The sequence below is a fragment of the Haemaphysalis longicornis genome, unplaced genomic scaffold (assembly GCF_048455015.1).
Source record: "Haemaphysalis longicornis isolate Haplotype H1 unplaced genomic scaffold, Haemaphysalis longicornis Haplotype H1 scaffold_6, whole genome shotgun sequence".
Lineage (NCBI taxonomy): Eukaryota > Metazoa > Arthropoda > Arachnida > Ixodida > Ixodidae > Haemaphysalis > Haemaphysalis longicornis.
The window spans coordinates 32,953,467-32,977,799 of NW_027526407.1; the positions used below are offsets into that span (position 1 = coordinate 32,953,467).

General features: G+C 48.8%; 1 protein-coding gene across 2 annotated transcripts; it reads left to right on the forward strand.

The window, feature by feature from the left end:
- The first annotated feature begins 259 nt into the window (after window positions 1–259).
- Window positions 260–8,268, forward strand: LOC144141480 (uncharacterized). Of its 2 annotated transcripts, none has more exons than XM_077673035.1 (3): window positions 260–443; window positions 6,574–6,922; window positions 7,994–8,268. In XM_077673035.1, the coding sequence occupies exons 1-3, from the start codon at window positions 395–397 to the stop codon at window positions 8,193–8,195; spliced, it is 600 nt and encodes a 199-aa protein (XP_077529161.1). In that variant the 5' UTR covers window positions 260–394; the 3' UTR covers window positions 8,196–8,268. The 2 variants fall into 2 exon arrangements, with proteins under 2 accessions (XP_077529161.1, XP_077529162.1); XM_077673036.1 differs by having other exon boundaries at window positions 6,586–6,922.
- The last annotated feature ends 16,065 nt before the right edge of the window (window positions 8,269–24,333 follow it).

Genomic DNA, 24,333 nt, shown 5'->3' on the forward strand with positions numbered 1-24,333 from the left:
GTATGGTCCTTCTGTGCCCAGGTACATCTGGCGATAGTACCGACTTTGGTACAGTAATAGCCTCAGAAATCAATGTGCAGAAGATGCAAGACCAAAATAGCATGTGATCTTCATGCCGCACGTGCCTTTCGCTTTTACCGCTGTCATTGCAGTGGGTTGTGCAAAGGGTACTGTCCTTCGGGAATTCTGCCTGCAGCTGCAGCACGTCCTCGATACTTCCCTTTGGCTCTTTTTTTAACCCCGTCATTTCAAACTTATGCCAACGGAGAAGCAGGAAAAGAACAGCCTATAAACACAAACCCCATACGGGTAGCGGGTGAACATCCATTGCTGGCTGGAAACATAACTCAGGCAACAACTGCCAAGCCCGCACATCAAAGCACTACCGGCAGCCATGGTGCTCAAAACTACGACCATGTTCCTCTTGTTTGCCACCGCGACATGTACGTGAGTTTGTGTTCTCGCTAACTTATGAGCATGAATTCCTCTCTTGTTAGGTGATTTTGAATTATTCTCACCATTTAAGATGAATTTTTAGTGTCGTGGTTTTTCATTTGCGCTGGCAGACCACAGCCGCACCCCGCCGTTCCCGAGTAGCTTTCATCAATTACTCAAAGAGCACTTTCGTGCAATGAAGCTAAAACTTTTCTTGCAGAATGCAGAAGTGTTCTCGCAAATAATCTGCCCCGCCGTTAAACTGCAAAAAGCTCCGTATACGTCGGGATAATAGGGACGTCTCACTACAAACAACTTTTATCATGTTGGCCATCACACAGGGGTATTTTGCATGCATTAATGTTAAAAAACCCCATAAAATCAAACGTCATCTGGTTTCAAACACCGAGCTTGAGCAAAACTGTACTGAGCATCGAGTTTTAATTAAGTAACATGACGTGTCATTACTATGAGGCACACTGTTTGCTGTGTTACTACACTACTGCGGGCCATTGCCATAGCATTGCGACTTTGCGTAAGAAGTGTACAATTGTGAATCAAGCTAGGGTGTACGCAGAAGTGCTCTCATTATATGTTTTACCAAATATCCCCAGTACCACAAAGGTCTTAGGTGTTGCAATAGAACCTCTTCGAAGAATCAAGTGGGAAAAGATAGAGCTCCCTTCAAAGTCCCCTTTTCAGTCTTGTGACCACCGATGGAGCTGACTCAGGCGTCCACCTGGAAAAGGAGGTAACACGACATCCTCCTTTGCCTCCGAGCCATTCCCCGCGAATACCACGCCTGCATCACAGTAGCACCCATACCCAAGCATATGGCGGCTCGAAAACACGACTAAATGATCCAAAACAAAGTTACATATCGATGTAAAAAGATCAGAAGAAGCTGTAATGACAAACACGTATTCACGGATGCTGCATGCAAACCCACTAGAATACCTGGGCCTGGGCACAAAGTACGACTGAGAGTCGCTCCTCTGCAGACATGTGCCCCTGCACTAATACTACAGAAGCAGAAACATATGCCATTAGAAAAGCCAATTTTATAACATATATCACCACACAGACCCCTTAACGTGTATACTGATTCACAGGAAGCATGCACCCACATAATACACAGTCACATCTCACTCATAGCACACAGCCCTTTTCAACACACCAAAGACGTACGGATTTACTGGGTGCCTGGTCATACCGGGCTCCAGGGTAATGAGGTGGTCAGTAAGCTAGCCCGCGAAGCCGCTTCCCTGGCTTCGTGTAACCGCCGCCACCCCCAGAAACTTACGCCCCCAACACCCCTTACTCTCCAAGACCTCCGCGATCACCCTGACCCATACGTACGCCTCCATCCCCAATTATCGAACCAAGAGCAGGTACTTTTTAGGCAAGCGCAAATGGGTACCCTCTTAACCCAGCCACAGTGACCATCTACCACGAGATTCCACCTCCCGCCTGTCCAACGTGCTCCATTGCCATCAACCTGAACCACATCTTGCATGGGTGCATCCTATTTTCCGGAGCAACAACAGCACTGCAGTCACCAGTCCTAGAAAACCGACGCCACCTGGCAGATTTCGTAAAGACATTTGTTAGAGGTGCCCAAAACTGGGGTATGCCTAACTTGGCAGGTAGTTCTTAAAGGAGCCATGAAGAGAAAAGAAAAGTTTGTTTTATTCGAAAGATTAGGTGTTTCATAGTACCCCAAGCGCTTTCCCGGAAGCAAATGATGCTTTATTCACTGAGAAATAAGGCAATTTAAGCCAAAATTTTAAATCTCCCGCTAAAATTGCACATTTTGTCACGTGAACAATGGCGTCATACGAGCCGGTCCATGAAATAGATACTTAGTATGTCGACTCCATATAGCACCCACACGCGGGAGTCGACCGAGACGGCGGCCATTTTAAAAATACTAGTAAAACCTAGTGCACCCGCAGCCCTAGTCATGGAATCGCCTGATCCGGAGAACAAAACTCTCGCCGAGGAGCTCGGGCTTGCATTTAACAACCTCACACCACTTGAACGCTCAATGCTTCTAAGTGCACGAGCGGCAAGAGTTGTGGGATACGCGGTGGACGGGAAAGCGACCATTCCGCGACAGCCACAACAGACGAACGCCCAGCCGTCGGCACCGCTGCCTCGTCAGCCCCGTCGCGACGGACGAATACAGACTGGTACGTATGTGCCGTATTAAGTGCGAATGCACTTCTTAAGCGATCCTGAATCACGCGTCCACCGCCGTCCGTCCGTCCGCACCACATACCCACTTAGGGCGATTGGCCAAGAAGAGTTCCTAATTTCTTAAGCACATAACCACTTAGCGCGATTGGACAAGTAATCTGAATCAAACGACAACACAAATAGGTGTCTGTGCATGGCACATACCCACGTAGGGGATTGGCCAGGAATCGGGCGTGAGAAGGGCTAATGCACCCGCTTAAAGGAGTACTGACACGAAATTTCAAAGCTGAGATCCGCTCTAGCAATCAAGTACAACGACAACACAAATAGGTGTCTGTGAATAAATGCATCTTTCTTTCTTTGTAGTTGTGTGTGTGTGTGTGTGATCTCTCTTTCGCGAACATTACCGAACCGCGCAAATTCAACTCCTGCATTCGCACTTTCACATTCTTCCCCTCGGGGAAATGCGGGGAAATTTTTTTTTTGAATTTCAGTAGCAGTATCGCTTATGCCAGTTGGCCGGTATCGTGTATGGAAAGCCGTTCGTTCGAGCTTTCTGCTCCGACCAGAAAGATTCGAGCGTCAATGCGCGGTGTGTACAGCAATTTTTAAGTGCGAAGCACTTCTTAGTCGGGCCTACTCCTGCTTCCACCGCCGTCCTCCGTCCGCAGCCTAGCAACGGAGCTAGCTACCGTGCCTAGCAACGGCGCCGGATTTCCGACGCGTGAGGGCGCTCGCATAGCGCCTCCTCTCCCCCCTCGCCTACTCTCCTAAAGCCCCTTTACTACTCTCCAGCTCGCAACACCCTCTCTCGGCGCGCCAGCCAGGCCACTACACTATATAAAAACAAAAAAAACAGCATCCGGCGCCGGGTTTCGATCCGAGGACTTTGCGGCCGCAGCGCGACGCTCTACCGACTAAGCCACGGACGCGACGCTGATATTAGTGTTAGTAACGCGCCTTATATCTTTAACGCATTCAAACTACGTCGTCAGCGGCGTGCGTTGGCGACTCAGCGGCGTTATAGCGGCTCCAACAACCCTTAACGGTCCTTCTGATGGAGGCGAAAAGCAAAAACGCCCGTGTGTACGAGATTTCGGCGCACGTTAAAGATCCCCAGGTGGTCAAAATTAATCCGAGCCCTCCACTACGGCGCGCCTCATCGCCTGCGTTGCGTCGGCGCGTTAAACCCTACAATCAATCAACCCTTAACGGTCCACTTTAGCGACCACAAGGCGGTCGTAATGACCGTCGCATACAACGACAACACAAACAAGTGCTGAAATAAATACTGTCGTTTCACTTTACTTTGCGTGTGTGTGTGTGTGTGCGTGATTACATTCCCTCTCGAACATCTCTCGAACATACACGTTAATTCACCAAGATTTCCGCAGAGGGACAAACGAGGCGTGTTAAGCCGAACGTGATCACGAGGGGGTTAATGTAACTAACGGGCAAAATGCCACCAAACTTCAACAAACTCCCCCTCATAGCATCACCCCGTGCTTCGCACTTCCTCATACTCCCCTTCGGGGAAATGCGGGGGAATTTTTTAAGTGCGAAGCACTTCTTAGTCGGGCCTACTCCTGCTTCCACCGCCGTCCTCCGTCCGCAGCCTAGCAACGGAGCTAGCTACCGTGCCTAGCAACGGCGCCGGATTTCCGACGCGTGAGGCGCTCGCATAGCGCCTCCTCTCCCCCCTCGCCCACTCTCCTAAAGCCCCTTTACTACTCTCCAGCTTGCAACACCCTCTCTCGGCGCGCCAGCCAGGCCACTACACTATATAAAAAAAAAACAGCATCCGGCGCCAGGTTTCGATCCGAGGACTTTGCGGCCGCAGCGCGACGCTCTACCGACTAAGCCACGGACGCGACGCTGATATCAGTGTTAGTAACGCGCCTTATATCTTTAACGCATTCAAACGCGCGAGTGCGCTCGTAAGAGACTCGGACCCCGTCGTCTTGGTCGGGGACTTTAACGTGGACGTGCGAAAGGGCGGCGAGTGGTTGGTGGACTACATGCTCGACAATCACTCCATGACGTGCCTACCGTTGGAGTCTCCCACCACCGTCAACGGCGGGTATATAGACCTGGCCTTTGCTAGGAACTGTAATGTAAGGGCTGTCCTGCAACAACCCTTAACGGTCCACTTTAGCGACCACAAGGCGGTCGTAATGACCGTCGCATACAACGACAACACAAACAAGTGCTGAAATAAATACTGTCGTTTCACTTTACTCTGCGTGTGTGTGTGTGTGTGTGCGTGATTACATTCCCTCTCGAACATCTCTCGAACATCTCTCGAACATACACGTTAATTCACCAAGATTTCCGCAGAGGGACAAACGAGGCGTGTTAAGCCGAACGTGATCACGAGGGGGTGTTAATGTAACTAACGGGCAAAATGCCACCAAACTTCAACAAACTCCCCCTCATAGCATCACCCCGTGCTTCGCACTTCCTCATACTCCCCTTCGGGGAAATGCGGGGGAATTTTTTCCCCAAGGTCAGAGCGCTTTTGACGAAGTCGGCGACGAGCGCCAGCATGTCCGGGTCCCTGCCGTAATCACTACCTCGGAAATGAAGCGAGAACACTCGTAGTTCCTTTAGCTCTCTTTCTCCTCCGTTTGCAAAGTTCACAAAACGTAGCCACTTGCTTCGCCGAGGTTCGTCGTTGGGCAGCACATGAAAGGAGATCTCACCGGCGGGGATGTCGCACTCCCTCGACGATTTGCCCGTACTACATGGGCATTTCAAAACACAGCAACGAAATTTCATTGTAAAGTACTCGAACAAACTGAAGTTTTCAGTGGTTGTAAACTGTAAACGAGCTCGTAACGACAGCAGCAAGCCAACAAGACCTCCATACCGAAACCTGTGCGACGAGTGGCACTATCTCGTTGCTGCTCTGTGTTCCTTACTCCCCTTGTTTCTATTTTTACCTTTGCTGGTTGGCGATATGACGGCCAACCTCCTGTGAAGGGATTATGATACCAAGCAAGGTCGCGGCTGTGCGTGCTGGGACGGTTCGTTGGCCCCGAAAAGCCTTGAACCCGAAAATTCGTCTGCGCGACGGTGGCGACGGCGAGATGTCGAGTTCGGCTGGCGGTAGTTTCGTACGCATTGGCATACACGCTTGCGTGTTCGTTCGGAACTTCAACCGTTTACTCCACCGTTCTTTGTCATAAAAAGAGTGTGCAGTATGTTTCACGGGCATTTAGCTCGCTATGCAAACTGTAAGCCCTGCCTAACATGCGTTTGCTTTTGCCGGCCTCCGCCAATCGCAGAGCATTCTCGAGTGACATCATAGATTCTGTTGCGGAAAATGAGCTGGTGGGTCGCATGGTCATTTCCTTTTTTCCTAATTATGTAGCTTATTTGAGCGAAGTTTGCGTTATAAGTGGTGTCGTTATGGTTCTAACGAGGCAATCTTTCGAATGAACCAAACTTGTGTTTTCTCTTCATGGCTCCTTTAGCTTCAAAAGGTTTATTGTCATGGACTCACGAATGCGCTGTCTCATAGGTTAAGTAACGTGACCAGAGACAGTATACCGCTACTTCAGCGGCCAGATTAGGTAGCACAAACGGCAAAACGCTTGTCTATAACAGCGATTTCCACTTCAACTAGTTACTTCTTAACAGTGGTGAAACATACTCTTTACAAACATGTTGAAGACAAAAGGATTGGGCTTAGACTTCAAAACGCCGCTGTAGTTTTCTTCATATCCCACTCAAGCGAGGCAGGATAGGAAAGCTGTGTTATAGACAAGCGTTTTACCTGCTGTAAGTCCTCTGCGATAGGGTTCATATCTCAACAAGTTTTCATAATTGATTTAGTTTTTTACGTCCTCCGTTAGCCATACCGCTTCTGTGTTTCCGCAATCGCTCGAGCAGCCCACTTGTTATCCCATTGTCCATACCAAACGATGCATCACCCAGTGATACCTACAGATGGCGTGGTGGCCTCCCAAGAACCCATCGAATGCGGCCTGAATGAGGAACCGGGTGACCCGTGCGCCCGACCTGATAATCCCTGCTACTGCGAACTCCAGTGGCCAGAAACGGGAGAAGGGGGTTCCTGCACCGGATGCGTTTGCAAGCCTGGATTCCGGCGCACACTGTTTGGCGAGTGTGCCAGCGAAGAAGAGTGCCGGAAGTGCAGAGGAGACCCTTTCACGGACTTCCGGGCTTGCGGCACAGCCTGCCCGTTCGCCTGCAAACAGACGACACCAAGAGCTTGCCCTCGAATATGTGTTCAGGACTGCTTCTGCATTGACGGCTACGTTAGGTAAAGGCTCTTCCTTTTCCTTTTTTGGAAGACAACGGGTTCACGGATCGTGTTAACAATGCCCTGTGCGTGCGTGCGTGCGTGCGCGCGTGCGTGTGCGCGTGATTGCGTGTGTGTGTGTGTGTGTGTGTGTGTGTGTGTGTGTGTGTGCGCGCGTGCGTGTGCGCGTGATTGCGTGTGTGTGTGTGTGTGTGTGTGTGTGTGTGTGTGTGTGTGTGTGTGTGTGTGTGTGTGTGTGTGTGTGTGCGTGCGCGCGTGCGTGCGCGTGCGCGTGTGCGTGTGCGTGTACGTGTGCGTGTGCGCGTGATTGCGTGCGTGCGTGCGTGCGTGCGTGCGTGCGTGTGTGTGTGTGTGTGTGCGTGTGTGTGTGTGCGTGTGCGTGTGCGTGTGCGTGTGCGTGTGTGTGTGTGAAATTACTCTGAAGCCTTCCGCTTTAGAGGCAGCTCGGCAAAGTGCTACACTGTCACTTTTGTAGATAGCTTGCCCTGACAACAGCACTGAGAAAGCTTAGAGTACTGTACCAGACAGGGCGGTGGTAACGTCGTGTGCAAACCCTGCATTCCGTGAGCAATGAATGAGGCGTGTCGGCGAAATTTCCGCATCGACTCGGGTCGTTATGTAACAAAGCGAGTGAGGACACAGAACTGAAATATAGGGGCGAGATCGCGCGTAGAGAGCTGCCTACGAGAGTGGAGAGGATGACGTTGTCAGGGAGACGTCTGTCGAAGCGCCTCTCTTGTTGCTTTTTCGTACCCTATCTTACTCGGTAGCCCTCCCGGGTGCTTCGGGATTGGCCACTGTCCGCCGGGCAGCCAAGGTTCGTGGAAAGAAATTTTCTGCACGGTGAACTAGAGTCACTTCTGCGGGAGCGCGCCACACCGCCGATGAGCGGCCGAACTTTTAATTGTTCTGTTTTGTTTTGTTATACTTACATTATTACACGGTACTGTGTTTTACAATTGTGATGTGAAGGGGAAGATTTTCGCGCGTTTTTACAGACGCACCAATAAATCTTCGATGAATTTTTAGGTTAAAATGTCAACCTTCCTGTAAATGCTTCTTTTCGCTCAGATCATCTGAGAACGGCACTTGCGTCCCGATCGAGCACTGCCCTCCAATCTGCCGCGATACCAACATGGTCTTCTCGTCATCGACGAACTGTAACCCTCCGTCGTGCGACAACTACTGCCCTGCCACCTGCGGGGTGCCAGGATGCGAGTGTGCGCCTGGACTGTTCCTTCAGAAAGGTCAATGCGTCAAGGAGTGCGCGTGACAATTGTCATCAGCACCGCATGATCTGTTACAGTCTGTATAACGCTATTCCACAAAATAAAGAGATATGTACTTGTGCCTCTTGATAATTTAATTGTGTTTATCCCGCACATGAGATCGATTGTCCCTGCCCAAACTCGAGCTCGCTTTGGCTCCTTGTACGGTGGAAGCTGGGCCTGAGAATACGCCTATTAAGGAAACTGCGAATTCGGCACTAATTTATATTTACCCGCTGCGAACCTGACTGTGGCAGGAGTCTTGGAAATAATTTAGGTGAGGCGAGGTTGCAGCGTCTGTACACAATAGGCCCTTTTGCAGGCAAGATGCTTTCATCGGCGGATTAAATATTCAATCACAACATGACCGCTTCTTGGGCAAATGAGCGTCCGCGTAAAACTTTTGTCATGTGTTTTCCCGACCGGACGGGCTTCCGCCCAACTCTCGATTTCACCCTCTCCCCTCTTGAAGGCCGCTATCGTCACGGGCTCTCTTCCCTCTATTACGGTGTGCTCTTGGTCGCTCTGTTACAGAACGGCGCATATATCGACGCGATCCATTTATTGCTCACGCAAAACATGGTTTTTGCACATGACGTCACCACCGCCCTTTCTGGTACAGCGTTCTCAGCGCTGTTGTCAGGACGATTCACTTGTTCTGCATACATAACCGTGAAAATGAAAAAAAAAAAACGAGCCGTACTTGCCCAGCCACTCGTATCCTGTATTTTGTAACATAGCGCTATTTTTATGCTCAAATTTGAAAAGTTCTTCAGTATGCTTAAAAGTTTATCGTACAGTAAGAACTAAATCTATAAAACTAATTTGCTTAAGGAGTTGCTTCAGTATGTTCTGCATGGCTGGAAGCCGTCATCTGTAACTTTTGTTAGCAGCAACGCTAAGCTGCTCCAGTCATGACGACAGTCTACTGGCATCGCACACTGCAAAAAGACGGTCTTATTTAGCGAGCAAATTTCGGAAACATTTCCCTTCCAAAGAACGACGCCTTCAAATCCCATCCTTGTCACCACTTGTCATTTTGCGTGATTCATGCGAAGGAGCTAACAAGTTTCCAGGGGCGAGAGACGTTTATTGCCACGTTGTTCGTTGGTGCCTTGCGAATCGAGATAAAGCCGCCGGCGGGTTGCGGCGCACACCTTTTATTCGTTTCGCGCGCATGCGCATTAGCACTGCGGTGCTTGGCCGGAGCCCACAGAGTAGGTTCAGCCAGGTTAGTGAAATAGAATATTGTAGTAGTGGCAAAATCAAGCATTTTCAATGGCAGGTACTGGGGCCAAAAAACTGGCAATCCGCAAGGGGCGCTACTGCAGAATACTGCGGTAGAATACTGTCGAGTACTGCTGTAGCCGAATTTATTTGTCCTAACCCAATGCATAGAGGTTTCAATGGCTCAGGAGCGACCACTATGGATAGCATTTCTCGATATAAAGGGAGCCTACGACAACGTGGATAGAGAACTTCTATGGAGCATACTTGAGCGGGAGGGATTAGGCCGGGACTTTACACAGCTGCTGCAGGGTATTTATAATGAGAGCGAGGTGCAAATTACCTGGGAGGACCTCAAGTGCCCCGAATCGCTAGTCACGAATAAAGGTTTAAAGCAGGGTTGTCCTTTGTCGCCATTGCTGTTCATGCTCTACATGGCAACACTAGATAGCTTGAAGACCGTAAAATAGGTTTCAATCTGTGTTATAGCCGCAAAGAACAGGAAGTGGAGCAACATATCCCGCCAATGATATATGCAGACGACATAGTACTACTAGCACATAGCAAACAGTGTCTGCAACAGTTCACAGATATATGCGAGAAAGAAGCCACTGAACTGGGGTTAGAGTTAAGCACAGCGAAGTTGGGAGTTTTGGTTTTTAATGACGACGACCGTAACGGATCGGTATTCGTACAACAAGCAACTATACTTTGGGTAACGAAATACAAATATCTGGGTATATGGATAAACGAAGGCTAGGCCGACCTAAAAACTCATGAGGGGCATTTAGGAATGAAAGGAAAAAGAAAGGCTTCTATCATGAAGCGCAGACTGCTATGGGGATATAACCAATATGAAGTACTGAGAGGAATCTGGAAGATTGTGATGCTACCGGCACTCACCTTTTCAAACGCAGCAGTGGGTGTCAACTCACAGATTCAATCAGGGCTAGAATTAAATCAGAGGGTGGTAGGTTTATTGTCATTATGCGCACACAGTAAAACAACAAATGAGGCAGTGCAGGCAGTGAGATAAGCACAGACCAAAATATGTTTGGAATAATGACCAGAGATGGGCGGCGAGACTGCTCCGGTATCTGTACATGAAAAGCGTGGACACACTGTGGAGGAAAAGAACCAGCAGGCTTAGGACAAAGTACATAAAACTTGGAAGCACAAGGGAAATGACCAAGGCAATAAAAAATGACGTGAAAAAATCACAGACAACGAGCTGTAAAAAGAAGACGAACGCAGTTATCTGCTGAATCATGAAGGGTATAAGTACCGTATCAGCAACGTAAAGCATTGAAGGGAGGGAACCAACTTTGTAGGCTCTTGTAAAGACTGTTAGCAAAACAGACGCAACTATAGAATTTCATCACTAAGGCCGTCTGTTCGTGGGAATTTATTGGTTTACAGTGCCTTTATAGCGGCCTCTACTTCCCTTATCGTGATTGGCTTTTCAACAAGAGTCCACTCCTCCTCACTAATCTGGGGTAAAGGATCAAGAAAGGACCTGAAGTCATTGCTCAGTTGAGCGCTGCAGCCAAAAAGTTTTGAATAATGATCATGAAGTGCCTGATTGATGGGTTAATATGCTTTAACGAGAAAAATACAATACGCCCTGGTGTGGGGAAAGGGATAAGGGGTGAATGAAAAGTGGCGAAAGAGTATTGGGATCATTGAAAAGTCCCTTTCAATTCTTGCGCACTGCACTCAAGTTCTTGAATACACTAATACACAATGGTTTACTGATTTAAAGTTTTTTTGACACAAAGGCGTATTTTGAATGTGTATCCACCAGACGGCGTTTCTTCCGCAATAGTGTATGCGGAGTACCTCTCCCGTAAAGAAGGCAAGAGCGACACTGAAGTCTCCTTTCGGCCAATCAGTGCTGAATAAAAGAAAAAAGTTGACAGCATTCTGCCTTATTCTCTACTCCACGGGGCAAGGCTACAGATTCCAGAGACAAGAGCAGTGAATACTATTTTCATCACCCTTACTGCATCCCAGTTCGATTCGAACAGATGACGTATTCCACGCTAGTGGGAGGACGTCCAGGAGAAACATAGGGTGAATTGGAAATTATACGAGCAAAGAATACGCAGTAAATGCATCTGAAAAGAGGCTGGGTAGAACGGCAACCTCCTCCGCATTCCGAGGAAGGGAACGCTATACATTTCGCAAACGTGTATGTACAGCCGCGTAAGAGAGGTGCACTTGCCTTGACGCTTTGTTCTTTTTTCTTCTTTTTTCTTGGCGAGACGGGCGATCTTTCTATTCATTATTTTGCGTTCCTTGTACAAGCATAGTTATTACTCCTCTGTAAGATTTCTTTTTGCTCACGGCCGAACTTTACAAGGAACTTCAATCACAAGGAGCATTTTTCCTTGTGTTGGTCCTTTTCAGCTTCTAGAACAGAGAGATGCGGCTGCGAGCGTGTAGTAAATCACTCAAATTTTCTTACTGCTGACGTAAATTATCCGTGGGACAGGGGTAAACAATAAAATCTCCACGAATTATGTCTGCCCGCTTCCAGGCAACAAAAAATTCCACGTAAATAACGGTGAAACGTTGTGCGGAGAATATTTTGCGAGAATAGAAGAAGAAGAACAAGAAGAAGACTATTTTTCAGCAGACGGTATTATAATGCCTGCTGACGGGGCAGGAGCTAGAGGCATTGACTGCCTGACGAAGGCTTCTGACCCTCTGCGGTTCACAACAAAGGAAACGTTTCAATCAAATATGCGTGCTTAGCAATAATATCCAGCCATACAGACAGAAAAAAGTGTGTAAATTAAAAAAATACAAAAAACAGTGCATTTCCAATAATGAAAATCACAAGTTACGCAATATACACAAAACTTGTTTTATATACATAAAACAAATCAGGGTTCTGTATCCGCTTTTTCTTAGGCATTATTCGCTGCCACACAATACAGGCACGGCTGCTCCGGTTATCGAGGTCTCTGTCGTTGACGTTTTGTCTGCTGCGGTAGACTATTAATCTTCTTTTGTTGCAGTCGCGCTTCCTCCCGTTGTGCCGCAGATGCATGCGCGACAACAGCGCTTGTGCGAGTGCGGTTTTCTGATCACCGCATCCACAGGCACCCCGTGACTCGTGATTCCGCTCTCTTGTGTGTACAAGCCCAACATTGCCTGTGCAGACCCAACGCCACCTACTGCCTCGCTTGGAATACTCCTTCTATCCGACTGTTATAACAGCACTGCGGTTCTGCCTCAGTAACACGGTGTTTGAGTAGTGGAGTTTAGAACGAACACACCATGTTCTCGCCCCAGCAATGCTGATTTTCCCTCAAGACTCGCAATTTCTTATTGTAAAATATTCCCTTAGCTCAATTCTGCGCATTCATTGCGTACGTAATCGCGATTTGTTATCTTTTAGGTCGGTGTAAACCTTTTAGGACGGCGTAATAACCATGTTGACAAGCCGCGCCCAACCTTTAGGTTGGGCGCGGCTTGTCAACATGGTTATTTAATGCTTTCATCGCACCGGAAGTGACGTGCTTGGAACAAAATATCGCTTTCGTGACATAATGGAGACCATAGCCTCTCGGCAGGCACAGTTCTCTCACCATCGTCCGCAGGTTGCGCTGCTCGAACAGCATTTTCGGACAATCTAATATTCATAATTATCAGATCGAAATTCAATCAGAAGCTGTGCTTGTAGCTGTTTAGCCTTTCTTACCGCAAAGAACCGCTTACACGATAAAGATGGCCAGTGATTCAAGTAATCACATCGCTGAAAAAGACGAAAACACACAAGGCACATGACTTTTATGAGCGCCTGTCTGTATCTTTGTATTCGTTGTCGTTTTGTCTTGCCTTGCACTGCAATCACTAAAAGCTGGATTGTTAGGCATTAAAAGGCGCGTTGTTCACGCCAAAATATAGGCAGGCAAAATAACGTTTCGGGCCTCCAACGTCCTAAATTAGGCCCGACAAATTTTTCCATAAATGCAAATAATTTCAGACTAAGGCATAAGCGACCTGCACCTACGACAGGAAAACCGAAACGCTTATTATTTATGATGACACGAATTCGCCAACAGTTTAACATAGCCGCTCAATTGTCTCATAAACTGCTGAACAAATGGCGATTCATTGGTAGGCGCGCACCATGCGGTATGGGGTATTAAAGCGGGGCAGAAACGACACTTGAGGTATGGGAGATAACGTAGAGGGTGGGTGCATTGTAGAAGGTTTGTTTGAAGAGACGCCAGACGAATGCTTCATCGTATATGTTCGTCGATGACGGGGTTGAGGCAGGGTAAAGCGGAGCGATGGAAGTTGTCATTGTAGCTTGATGGAACAGCGAGAGGTGGGGAAACTAGGCGGTAGGTCTAAGGTATATGGCAGTTCTTCATTTGTGGTGACAAATGGGGATATCGTGGTGAGAAGTGTTCCTTGCGGGTTTACTACCGCCAATAGATACGATTCGCGTAAGGAATAGGGACGCATCCGCGTAGCGAGAGTCGGACTGCGACTGGAATTTTCCACTAATATTGTTACAAGTCATGGTTATGTTGTTGGCGAGCAGGACCCATGATACAAGGTGCACAATCTACGCGACTAACTGCAATCATCATCATTTGACCCTGTCATTATCATCACGGCTCTTTCTCGCACTCAGCCTTGTTCGTCTTGCCCGGTGCCTGCATCCCGCTGTACCAAGCCTCCAAATATAGTATCTTCCCCGTAACATTTTGGTGGAGGTGCGGGGTAACGCTTTAAGCACAACAGAGCTTCGCAGCGGACGTCACCTTGCTCAACCACCAACGATCATAGCCAACAATGGGGCCAACGGCTCAACCACCCCACTTATCGTGGTCTCTCAACAACCACGTGAAACTCGTAAGTTCACTGGAGCCGACGACTTTGGACGTTGAGGACTGGATCGACTCGTTCGAGCGGGTCAGCGCCTATAATCGGTGGAACCCAACCATCATGCTGGCCAACGTCGATTACAGTCTGGACGGACCGGCCACGCCCTTGTTCCGAACTTATGAGGCGGAGGTAACAAGCTGGGACATCTGGAAGGAAAGGCTGCGCAAATTGTTCGGCAACCCAGCTGGTCACCAACTTGCAGCCAAGAACGCGCTAGCCACACGCGCACATACCTCCACTGAATCATACGTGGCCTACATCCAGGACGTCCTGTCCACTTTGCAAAAAAGCTGACGCTCAGATGACTGAGTACGACAAGGTGGGACATGTACTCAAAGGGATAGCCGACGACGCTTTCCCCCTGCTCATCTGCAAAGACGGTGCTACGGTCGAGGCTATCATCACCGAGTGCCGCCGGTTCGAGCAGGCGAAGAGCCGCCGAATTACGTCGCAGTTCACCCGGCTCCCAAACACTGCCGCCACATCATCTTGTGAAGACATTCCACCACAGACCCGTTCACCGCCAATCTCATCTGGCGTGACCACGGCCACGGCTCCACCTGACGGTTTGACAAGAATAGTACGTAGAGAGCTCGAGGCCTTGGCCCCCGCCGCTCTTCCCCAATACGTTGCCGAAGACAGCAGGCCTCCCGTCCCGTTAATTCAAGCTGTCGTGCGCGAAGAACTTGCTAAGCTAGGCGTTCAATTCGCCTGCGCCATTAGCCGCGCTGACTTACCATCTAGCCGCTTTCCACCTACCAGTGATGGGCGAGCCCCCTGTACTCGTACTTTCAACTACCCGGTCAGAAACCCTGCCTATTGGAGAACGCCTGACGACCGACCCATATGCTTCCACTGTCGTGTCGGCCACGTGGCGCGATACTGCCAGAGTCGTCGATTTATGCCTCCCCGACCCCGATTTCCTGCCTATAACAACCCGGAAGAAGGCCCTGCTCGCTTCTTTCTCCGTCCTCAGACGCCTTCCCGAGACGACGACGCCCGACCACGCCGCAACAATCGCTCGCCGTCACCGCACCGCCGCCAGTCCCGTTCGCCGCAGCCCCGCCGCTTCCTGTCGCCGACCCTGTATGATCGCTCCTCTCCGGAAAACTAGGCAGTGCAGCTCCCGGAGGTGACGCTGCATCTATGACCCGGCCACCAAATCCTCTGCTAACCTTGCCCACCAGACGAAATTTGCTAGACGTTACTGTCGATGGTATTCCAGTAAGTGCTCTCATTGACACCGGCGCCCATATTTCAGTTATGAGCTCAGACCTCCGCCGCCGCCTGCGCAAAGTTCTCACTCCGGCAGTGCCCAATGTCGTACAGGTCGCCGATGGACGGACGTCTGCCGTCGCCGGAATGTGTGCTGCCCGAATTCGCATTGGGGGCCACGACACTGTCGTTCTATTTGCCGTATTGGAGCGATGCCCTCATGACCTTATACTAGGCCATGATTCCCTGTCGGAGCATTCAGCTCTTATCGATTGCTTCATCGGTGTCCTCCGCCTTCACTTGCCTTCTCCCAATTCGTCCCCTGAAGAACCCGTCCAGATGCCGTCAGATGTGCTCAACGCCGAAGAACCTTTATGCCGTATTCTCTCCGCGCATGATGTTCGCTTACGGCCACAAACAGCAACCTCCATTACCTTGTTGTCAAGCCCTCCGGTTCCTAACGGTGACTACGTGCTTTCGCCTGTTCTGGAAGTGTTGCTATCGCGTGAGCGTGAAGTGGCCGTGCCAGACACTATTGTGACAGTTGTGGACAGCAGCGTACACCTACCAGTCCTCAACTTTGGATCATCCCCTCAACTTTTACCGAAGGGTACATCTCTGGCTACACTGCGGCCGAAAGGTGACCACCAAGTTTTAGCTTTGTGCGAGGACCCACCCCAAAACTCCGATACCCAAACCACTTCAATTCCTTCTGTCGAGGATTTCGCCAACATGATCGCCTCCGACCTTCCCGAAGACCAAGCTGCCGCTCTACGCCATTTTTTGAGCACCTACCGAGGCATTTTCGACTTCGATAATCGTCCTTTGGGTCAGACTACTGCTGTTCAACATCGTATAAACACCGGTGATGCCAGCCCTGTCCACAGCCGTCCATACCGTGTGTCCCATGCTGAACGACAGGTCATTCAGCAGGAAGTCGAAAGCATGCACCGTAAGGATATCATCGAACCTTCGTCGAGCACCTGGCCTTCACCTGTCGTTTTAGTCAAAAAGAAAGATGGCAGCTGGCGGTTCTGCGTAGACTACCGACGCCTTAACCCGATCACCAAGAAAGACGTTTATCCCTTGCCGCGCATTGATGACGCACTGGACTGCCTGCATGGCGCCAAATATTTTTCATCTATAGACCTCAGGTCTGGATATTGGCAAATTTCTGTTGACGAATCCGACCGCGAAAACGGCATTTGTTACACCCGACGGCCTCTACCAGTTTAAGGTAATGCCGTTTGGCCTATGCAACGCCCCTGCTACCTTTGAGAGGATGATGGACTCGCTACTCCATGGGTTCAAGTGGTCGACGTGCCTATGCTACCTCGATGACGTGATTGTTTTTTCCCCTACATTCGACACTCACCTCAAGAGGCTTTCGGCTATCTTGGAAGTGTTCCGACGTGCAGGCCTTCAGCTAAACTAAAAAAAATGTCACTTTGGTCGCAGCCAAATTAAGCTTCTTGGACACCTTGTCGACGCCAACGGCGTTCAACCCGACCCCGATAAAGTTCACGCTGCGCAGAACTTCCCAAAACCACAGTCGTCAAAAGAGGCCTCTGTTCTTACTTTCGTCGCTTTACTGCAAATTTCGCCGACATTGCCCGTCCTCTCACAGACCTTCTTAAAAAGAATGTCACCTACGCATGGGGCCCCAAACAGGATGAAGCCTTCACTACGCTTATCGCTCTCCTTACGTCGCCACCCGTTCTGGGCCACTTCGATCCATCGGCACCAACCGAAGTCCGGACCGACGCAAGCGGCCATGGTATAGGGGCGGTTTTGGCACAACAACAGGCCGGCCAGAACCGCGTCATCGCCTACGCCAGCCGTCGCCTGTCTCCAGCCGAACGCAATTACTCCACGGAACGGGAGTGTCTTGCGCTTGTCTGGGCCGTCGCCAAATTCCGCCCATACCTTTACGGTAGGCCATTTAGTATTATTACAGACCACCACGCTCTCTGCTGGCTTTCGTCTTTGAAAGACCCCACGGGCAGGCTTGGTCGATGGGCTCTCCGCCTTCAAGAGTATACTTTCTCTGTGCTCTACAAATCTGGTCGCCTACACCAGGACGCCGACAGCCTGTCACGGAATCCTGTGGACCGTACAGACCTCAGCGGAGCAAGTTCTGATGTCTCCCTTTTTGCCATCTCCGACCTCCTAAACATTGCTGAAGAACAGCGCCGTGATGCATCATAACGCCTAATCTTTGACGGTCTCGAATGCGCAACACCTGACCCTTCTCTACGTGCCTATGCAATTCGTGATGGCACCCTCTATCATCGCAACTTCCGCGCCGATGGTCCCGTATTGCTCCCTGTTATACCTCAGCACTTGCGTGCGGCCATCTTGCACCAGCTTCACGATGTCCCCAAGGCTGGCCATCTCGGGATAACCCGCACGTACGACCGTGTGCGACGTCGCTTCTTTTGGCCTGGCCTATACAAATCCGTGCGACGATACGTCACCGCCTGCGACCTCTGCCAACGGCGGAAAACACCGACCACGCTCCCCACCGGTCAGCTTCAACCGATCGAAATTCCCCTTGAGCCATTTTTCCGTGTAGGTTTGGACTTACTGGGCCCTTTTCCTCTATCCAAGTACGGAAACAAGTGGGTGGCCGTCGCGACGGACTATGCAACACGTTTTGCCATCACCCGTGCCCTGCCTACGTGTTGCGCGACCGATGTTGCCGATTTTCTCCTTGCCAACGTCATTCTGCACCACGGAGCTCCCCGTCAATTGCTCACCGATCGTGGCCGATACTTTTTATCCAAAGTTGTTGACGACCTTCTGCGCTCATGCTCTACTCAGCACAAAGTTTCCACAGCATATCATCCGCAAACAAACGGACTCACTGAACGACTCAACCGGACCCTTACGGACATGCTGTCTGCCAACGCCTCAGCGGACCATCGCGATTGGGACATCGCCCTTCCCTACATTACATTCGCCTACAAGTCTTCGGGTCACGACACCATGGGATTTTCCCCTTTCTACCTTCTTTACGGCCGTGAGCCTGCTTTGCCCCTGGACACCGTACTGCCCCCTTCTGCCCCCTTGTCCACCGAATACGCTCAGGATGCGATCACCCAAGCTACTTTTGCAGGGCAGATCGCCCGCGACCGTCTTCACGCATCACAAGCCTCTCAGAAGAACAGATATGACCAGCGCCACCGGCCAGTACACTTCCCTCCGGGATCATTGGTCCTTCTCTGGACACCATCCCGTCGCGTGGGACTTTCAGAAAAACTGCTTGCGCCTTATGGCGGTCCTTACCGTGTTCTCCGCTCGGTTACGGACGTAACATATGAGATCACCCCCGTCCTTCCTTCACCTTCCGAGAGAACCCCGCCTACTAACATTGTGCATGTGCCTTGCCTCAAGCCATACTGTGCGCCTTCATCGACTACAAATTAGCGTCGGGACGACGCTTTTCCAGCGGGGAGTCATGTTACAAGTCATGGTTATGTTGTTGGCGAGCAGGACCCATGATACAAGGTGGGCAATCTACGCGACTTACTGCGATCATCATTACTTGACCCTGTCATTATCATCACGGCTCTCTCTCGCACTCAGCCTTGTTCGTCTTGCCCGGTGCTTGCATCCCGCTGTACCAAGCCTCCAAATATAGTCTCTTCCCCGTAACAATATTCTTAACCCATGACTCTTTTGCCATGGTTAAATTCTGGTGCATATTATTGGCACTTTGTCACACAGTAATGTGCACCCCGTTTGGGGACTAGATGTATCGAGGGGCTTGTCGAGCAGCCGAGGGTCTGGAGGTCATTACGGCTGGTAGGAAGCGCCTGGTGAGTTGGCTGTTACATTAGCCTTCGATGAGTTTCTCGGCAGTGTTATGAACTCTGAGCTGAAGGAAATGAGACATGGAAGTCTGCATTGAAAGGCCAAGTGCTACCTGCCGGATTTTTGTGTCAATACGTCGAGTTTCTCCCTTTGTTTGGGTTTCAGGGCGATGTATGGGCTGGCATATGTGATTCGACTGATTAAAGCTGCTTGTGTTAGTAAGAATGTATGGTCTTCTTTGAGGCATCGGCGTTGGTTAATGATGCATTAGATGAGATAGGTGAGTTGGGTCACAGCGACTTAAATCTGGGGAAGGACTGCGGCGCCAGAGCTGTCTTCATTGAATTGATCCCACAGTATGCGTAAAGTACTCGTTGGGAATAGGTTCAGACAGTAGAATTGATTGTTGGTGCCGGGTTAGGTGTGGGAACTGGAGTTCGCCTACGAATGCTGGAGCAGAGGATGAGAAGAACTGAACTGCTGGGGCACACGTGAGGCTTTGAGGGCGTAGATACCTACATTCGAACTCTGGTACCTACATTCGAACCAATAAAACACGTCCTGAGCGATACAAACATTCACACACACTTGAAGAATATGTTTGCAATAACGACACATTCTACTTTTCTTTCTTTCCCCGCGCCATCAGAGACTGGAATTTATCAGATCACTCCATTACTGAACAAACAACAGCAGACAAATTCACTTTTCTTGCTGAAATTTTTGTCTTTTCTTGATAACAGGATTGCCATGTTACGCTATTTATGTGCGTGGATGTGTGCGATTTCGGTACATTTTTGAGCAAGCGCTATCTTTTCTTCGCCGTTTATCTCTTTTGCTTTTATTGTATTGTATAATTTCTTTGTTGCTGCAAACAGTGTACTTCATGTCAACCTTCATTACACTTCTTCGTTAACTACTGTGAAAAAAAAACTGTTAGACGTGTTCTTTGACTATGCCTGCTCCTGTAAAAATACCACTATGAGTAAATGATAATAACCGAAAATGGACGGGTGGCTCGTTGAAATGTACGTTGTGTGCCAGGAGACCCAGGGGTTTTCCAAAGAGTTAAATCGTTAGCAGTGTATCAGGCATGGTAAAAGTAAGGAATGCTGCAAAGGAGAGGTAGGAGCTCAATGAGTACAAAATTGAAGAATAGGGGTGAAGTAACTGAGCCTTGTGGTGTTCGTGCAACGTGTGAGCGATGTGGTCCAATGTCAAGCGGGACAGTGCGGTCGCTGAAGAAATTTAAAAAATGGCCGCGTATCTTCTCACTTCGCTGCGAATGCTGTCGAATGACAAAAGTCTTCTGCCGGCCCCTACTACGTGAATGCCTCTTTTCTCTTTCCCGCCCACCTCTCACACTCATCCTCTCCCGTCTCGCTCCTCCTACGATAAACACAGTGGAAGTTTGCCCAGGTGAATTCAGTTTTGCCGCGTTCCACTCCTCGCGCGCCATCTACTCGAACCTTTTGTTACTGTTGGGCTTCTTGCAATGCCACCTCAAGGGGGCGCCGCGAGGTTTTTTTTTGTATCTTTTCATCAAATGTGTTTTTTTCAGCTGTGTTCTTTCTATTTTTTATCGCAAAAAAACAAGAAGCTGTCATTTTAATTAAAAGAACAATGAAAGTATTTGTTATGTACGGATGCCTCGCCTAAAATATGCCTAATATTTCCTTTTTGATCACCAATGTTGACAAGTACCAACATGGCCACCACATTTAGCAACTTAGAAAAGCTTTGCCTATTTAAACTTTGCATTCAAAAATTCGATGTTTTAGCCGTGCAGCTGAATCAAGGGACAGAGAGACCGACCAAAATTTTCGCGTTTCAGTAGTCCAAGAAAGACTATAGTCTTTAGAACGGGTTAAAACAGCGTTGAAAACAGACAGACCTACAGACAGACAGACAGACAGACAGACAAGAATTCAAGTACCTGAACAAGGTTGAGTCTTAGCGCATTTTTTGTACTTGTGGACAGTGAGTTTTACCTGTTTCTTCGGTTCTGCGGCTGTTTCCTGAGGTCTGGTTTTGCTCATTGCACCTCACCAAAAGCCATCGGAAATAGCCTTTACCTATTCAAATGGTGGATTTCGTACAGGCCGTACGGATGGAATAGTTTGCCACAGCTCCCTGTAGCCTGCAGGCGCAGCTGCCGATGTGTTTTCGTTGTACTTTTTCTGTTCAGCGTCTCTTTTCTCAAGCTGTCAGTGTGTGTTATAGTATAACAGTTGCTTGCACATGTTTTCAATGCGCTGTACGCCTCCAAACGTGTGGGCCTGTGGCTCAGTCAAGTCGTTTTTTACTCAGCTTTTTCTGGGGCATTATGCCCTTCTGATGCACAATAAACGATTCTATTCTATTCTGTTCTATTCAATTCTATTCTATTCTCAGCTATTCTATTCTATTTTATTCATGTGTTTGTTGCAGTCTTTGGAACATTCAAGAAGCTTGCCCCATCATTAGCCAGCTAGTCTGTGCTAACAAGCGGCAGTGAAAGCTGCTCTCGGTGTTGAAAATATTTAAGGCGACCAAGTATGCATTCAGAATGACAGAAAAAGAGACGCCGCCGAGCACTGCCTGGTAACTGAATGCCACACAACACATACTGGTTTTTAGTAGACTCAACCAGGCTGCAAGTTGTCCTTCCACACCTGTAGTCCCGTTTGTGGGCTGTGTTTAACTAAACTGTTCTTCGTACGCAGGACTTCTGCTTTACCATTTTACACGGTGCTTGCAAACGACGTGATGTGAGTAGCGAGCCTTAATGAGCTGAGCATTCGGTTCAACAAAAAACAAACTTGTGCAAGTTAAGTAAGTAGCTCGAGGCCGACATAGATGATCAAGCAGCGTACCTTTTCTGTTCCATTAGATCGGCAGACGAAATTCCTTGCGTTGGTTCCCAGACGTACGCCACAAGGCGTTGGTTGTTCGTCCCTTCGCCGCGGATGCAGATCTCGTGTGTCGACTTGAGCGGTCGTGCGTTTTATTTTCAAATGCGGCGCGTCCTCCGCCAGTTGGTTTCCGAGAAGCGTCACCGGCTATCCGTTTAATTTACCTGCTTGTAACTTCTCTTTTTCGTCTCTCCCCCTCTATCTCCCTCTCGCTTTCTCCCAATCTCTCTCTCTTTCTCATTTCAAACGCCCGCAGGCTGGCTTGAGGGTCCGTAGTCTAGAGAAAGCCCGCCTAAAGGCGACAGAATTCTTTCGCAGCTTTATTTCGAATTTTCGCCACCGTCAGTCCAGATCCTGCGCCGAAGATTCCTGGTCGTGTTAAAGCACGGCTTTCCTGCCGTCGATTAGCCGTACACAAAAGTGACGGTTCTGTAGGGATAGCTAGTCCCAATGATTGGAATGTTGCCTCCTAAGCGTGATTTGCTCCTTCTTTGGATTTGTCTCGTTTCAAAGTTCCTCATCTTTTCGGCTTCCCCAGCAAGGGCCGAACTCTGTACGGGTAAGTCAAGTCAATGCGTGGGCTGCTGGAAAGCACCCCAGCTCTCACTTCCCGCCTGCTAAACAGCCCTTTCCTGTAACAGTTAATTACCGCTGCTTCGAGGCTGCAATCACAAGCACTAGACCCCGAGTCTGTTTATGTCATGTTCATTTTTCTATAAGAGTGTGAAATTCCTATCAGGGAAGACGCCAGGAAAAGAGACATCATCCACTAAAAACGTTTTTACAGCCTGTCTTGTGGGGGTTCCAGAACTTCCATTGGGTAAAAGCAGGAATAAGACAATATTTGAGCACCTTGACATTTTTTTAATGACAGTAATGGCCGTATTCTGAATCTGTCCTCCACTCCATACCTTTGGAGGATACTCCATACTCCAGTATCCTCCACTCCATGCTGAGAGGAGGATACCGCAATGCTAGCTTTTACAAACAAAAATCGCTTTCAGGGATCTCCTCGGCTGGAGGTTCTAGTGAAGGAGGTATTCATAGTACCAGGACGCATCTTGTTCAGTGAGTCTTGAGAACACATTCAAGTAATGCTTCTAGAACTGTACCCAGAAAGATCAGCCGTAGCGTTTAAGATAAACATAGAGAAATTGAAAGAAATAATTTCGTGTGCAGAAAGCCTCACTTTAGCCGGAGAGTGAAATGTTTGAAGATGTGAACGAATCTAACTGAGTTAGACGAATTGTCAGTGTTGAACGAAACCAGGATAAATGAATAAAACTTATAATTGGTACGGTCTGCGGTACATTAGACAGGAACTCCCAAGTGATGAACAGTAGAAAAAAAGTGGTATTACAACCAATACCTAACGTCGGTGGTGCCTTACGGGACAAAAACATGGCGCCTCACTAATTTTTTTGAAATCTAACGCAGCCCAAAGGGTCATCCAAAGAAGAGTGGTGTGAGCGCACTGGAATAGGAAACGGGCGTTTTGGATTAAGAAACAATATGGGATGGAAGGTATCAGATGCTACAAAAAAGGGGCCATGAAGACAAAATACAACTTTATTCAGTTTGAAATAACCAGCCTCTGGTAACGCACGCAGCTCGGTATACAGCCAGAAAAGACATTTTTCACCGAAAAAAACGCAAGAAATATTGAACTTTGAAATTTGATGCCACAGTGGCGTAGTATGGGCACAACTGACGTAATATGGGCCAGCACTAGAGATGTGTTATCAGGGTATTAACTGCCCAGTGACACTCAAATGGTACGATCAATCGGAATTTGAGGCCTCAATACAATTGTCGTTTTATGTTTCAATGGGTCTTGAGGCATCACTAGAATTGTCCTTTTGTTTCAATCGCAACTTGAGGCCTCAATACAATTGTCCTTTCATGTTTAAATCGGAACTTGAGACATCAATACAAGTGTCATTTCGTGTTTTAATCGAAATTGTACGTTTCATTACAATTGTCCTTTCATGTTTCAATAGCAACTTGAGGGCTCAATACAATTGTCGTTGCATGTTTAAATCGGAACTTGAAGCCTCGATACAAATGTCCTTTCATTTTTCAA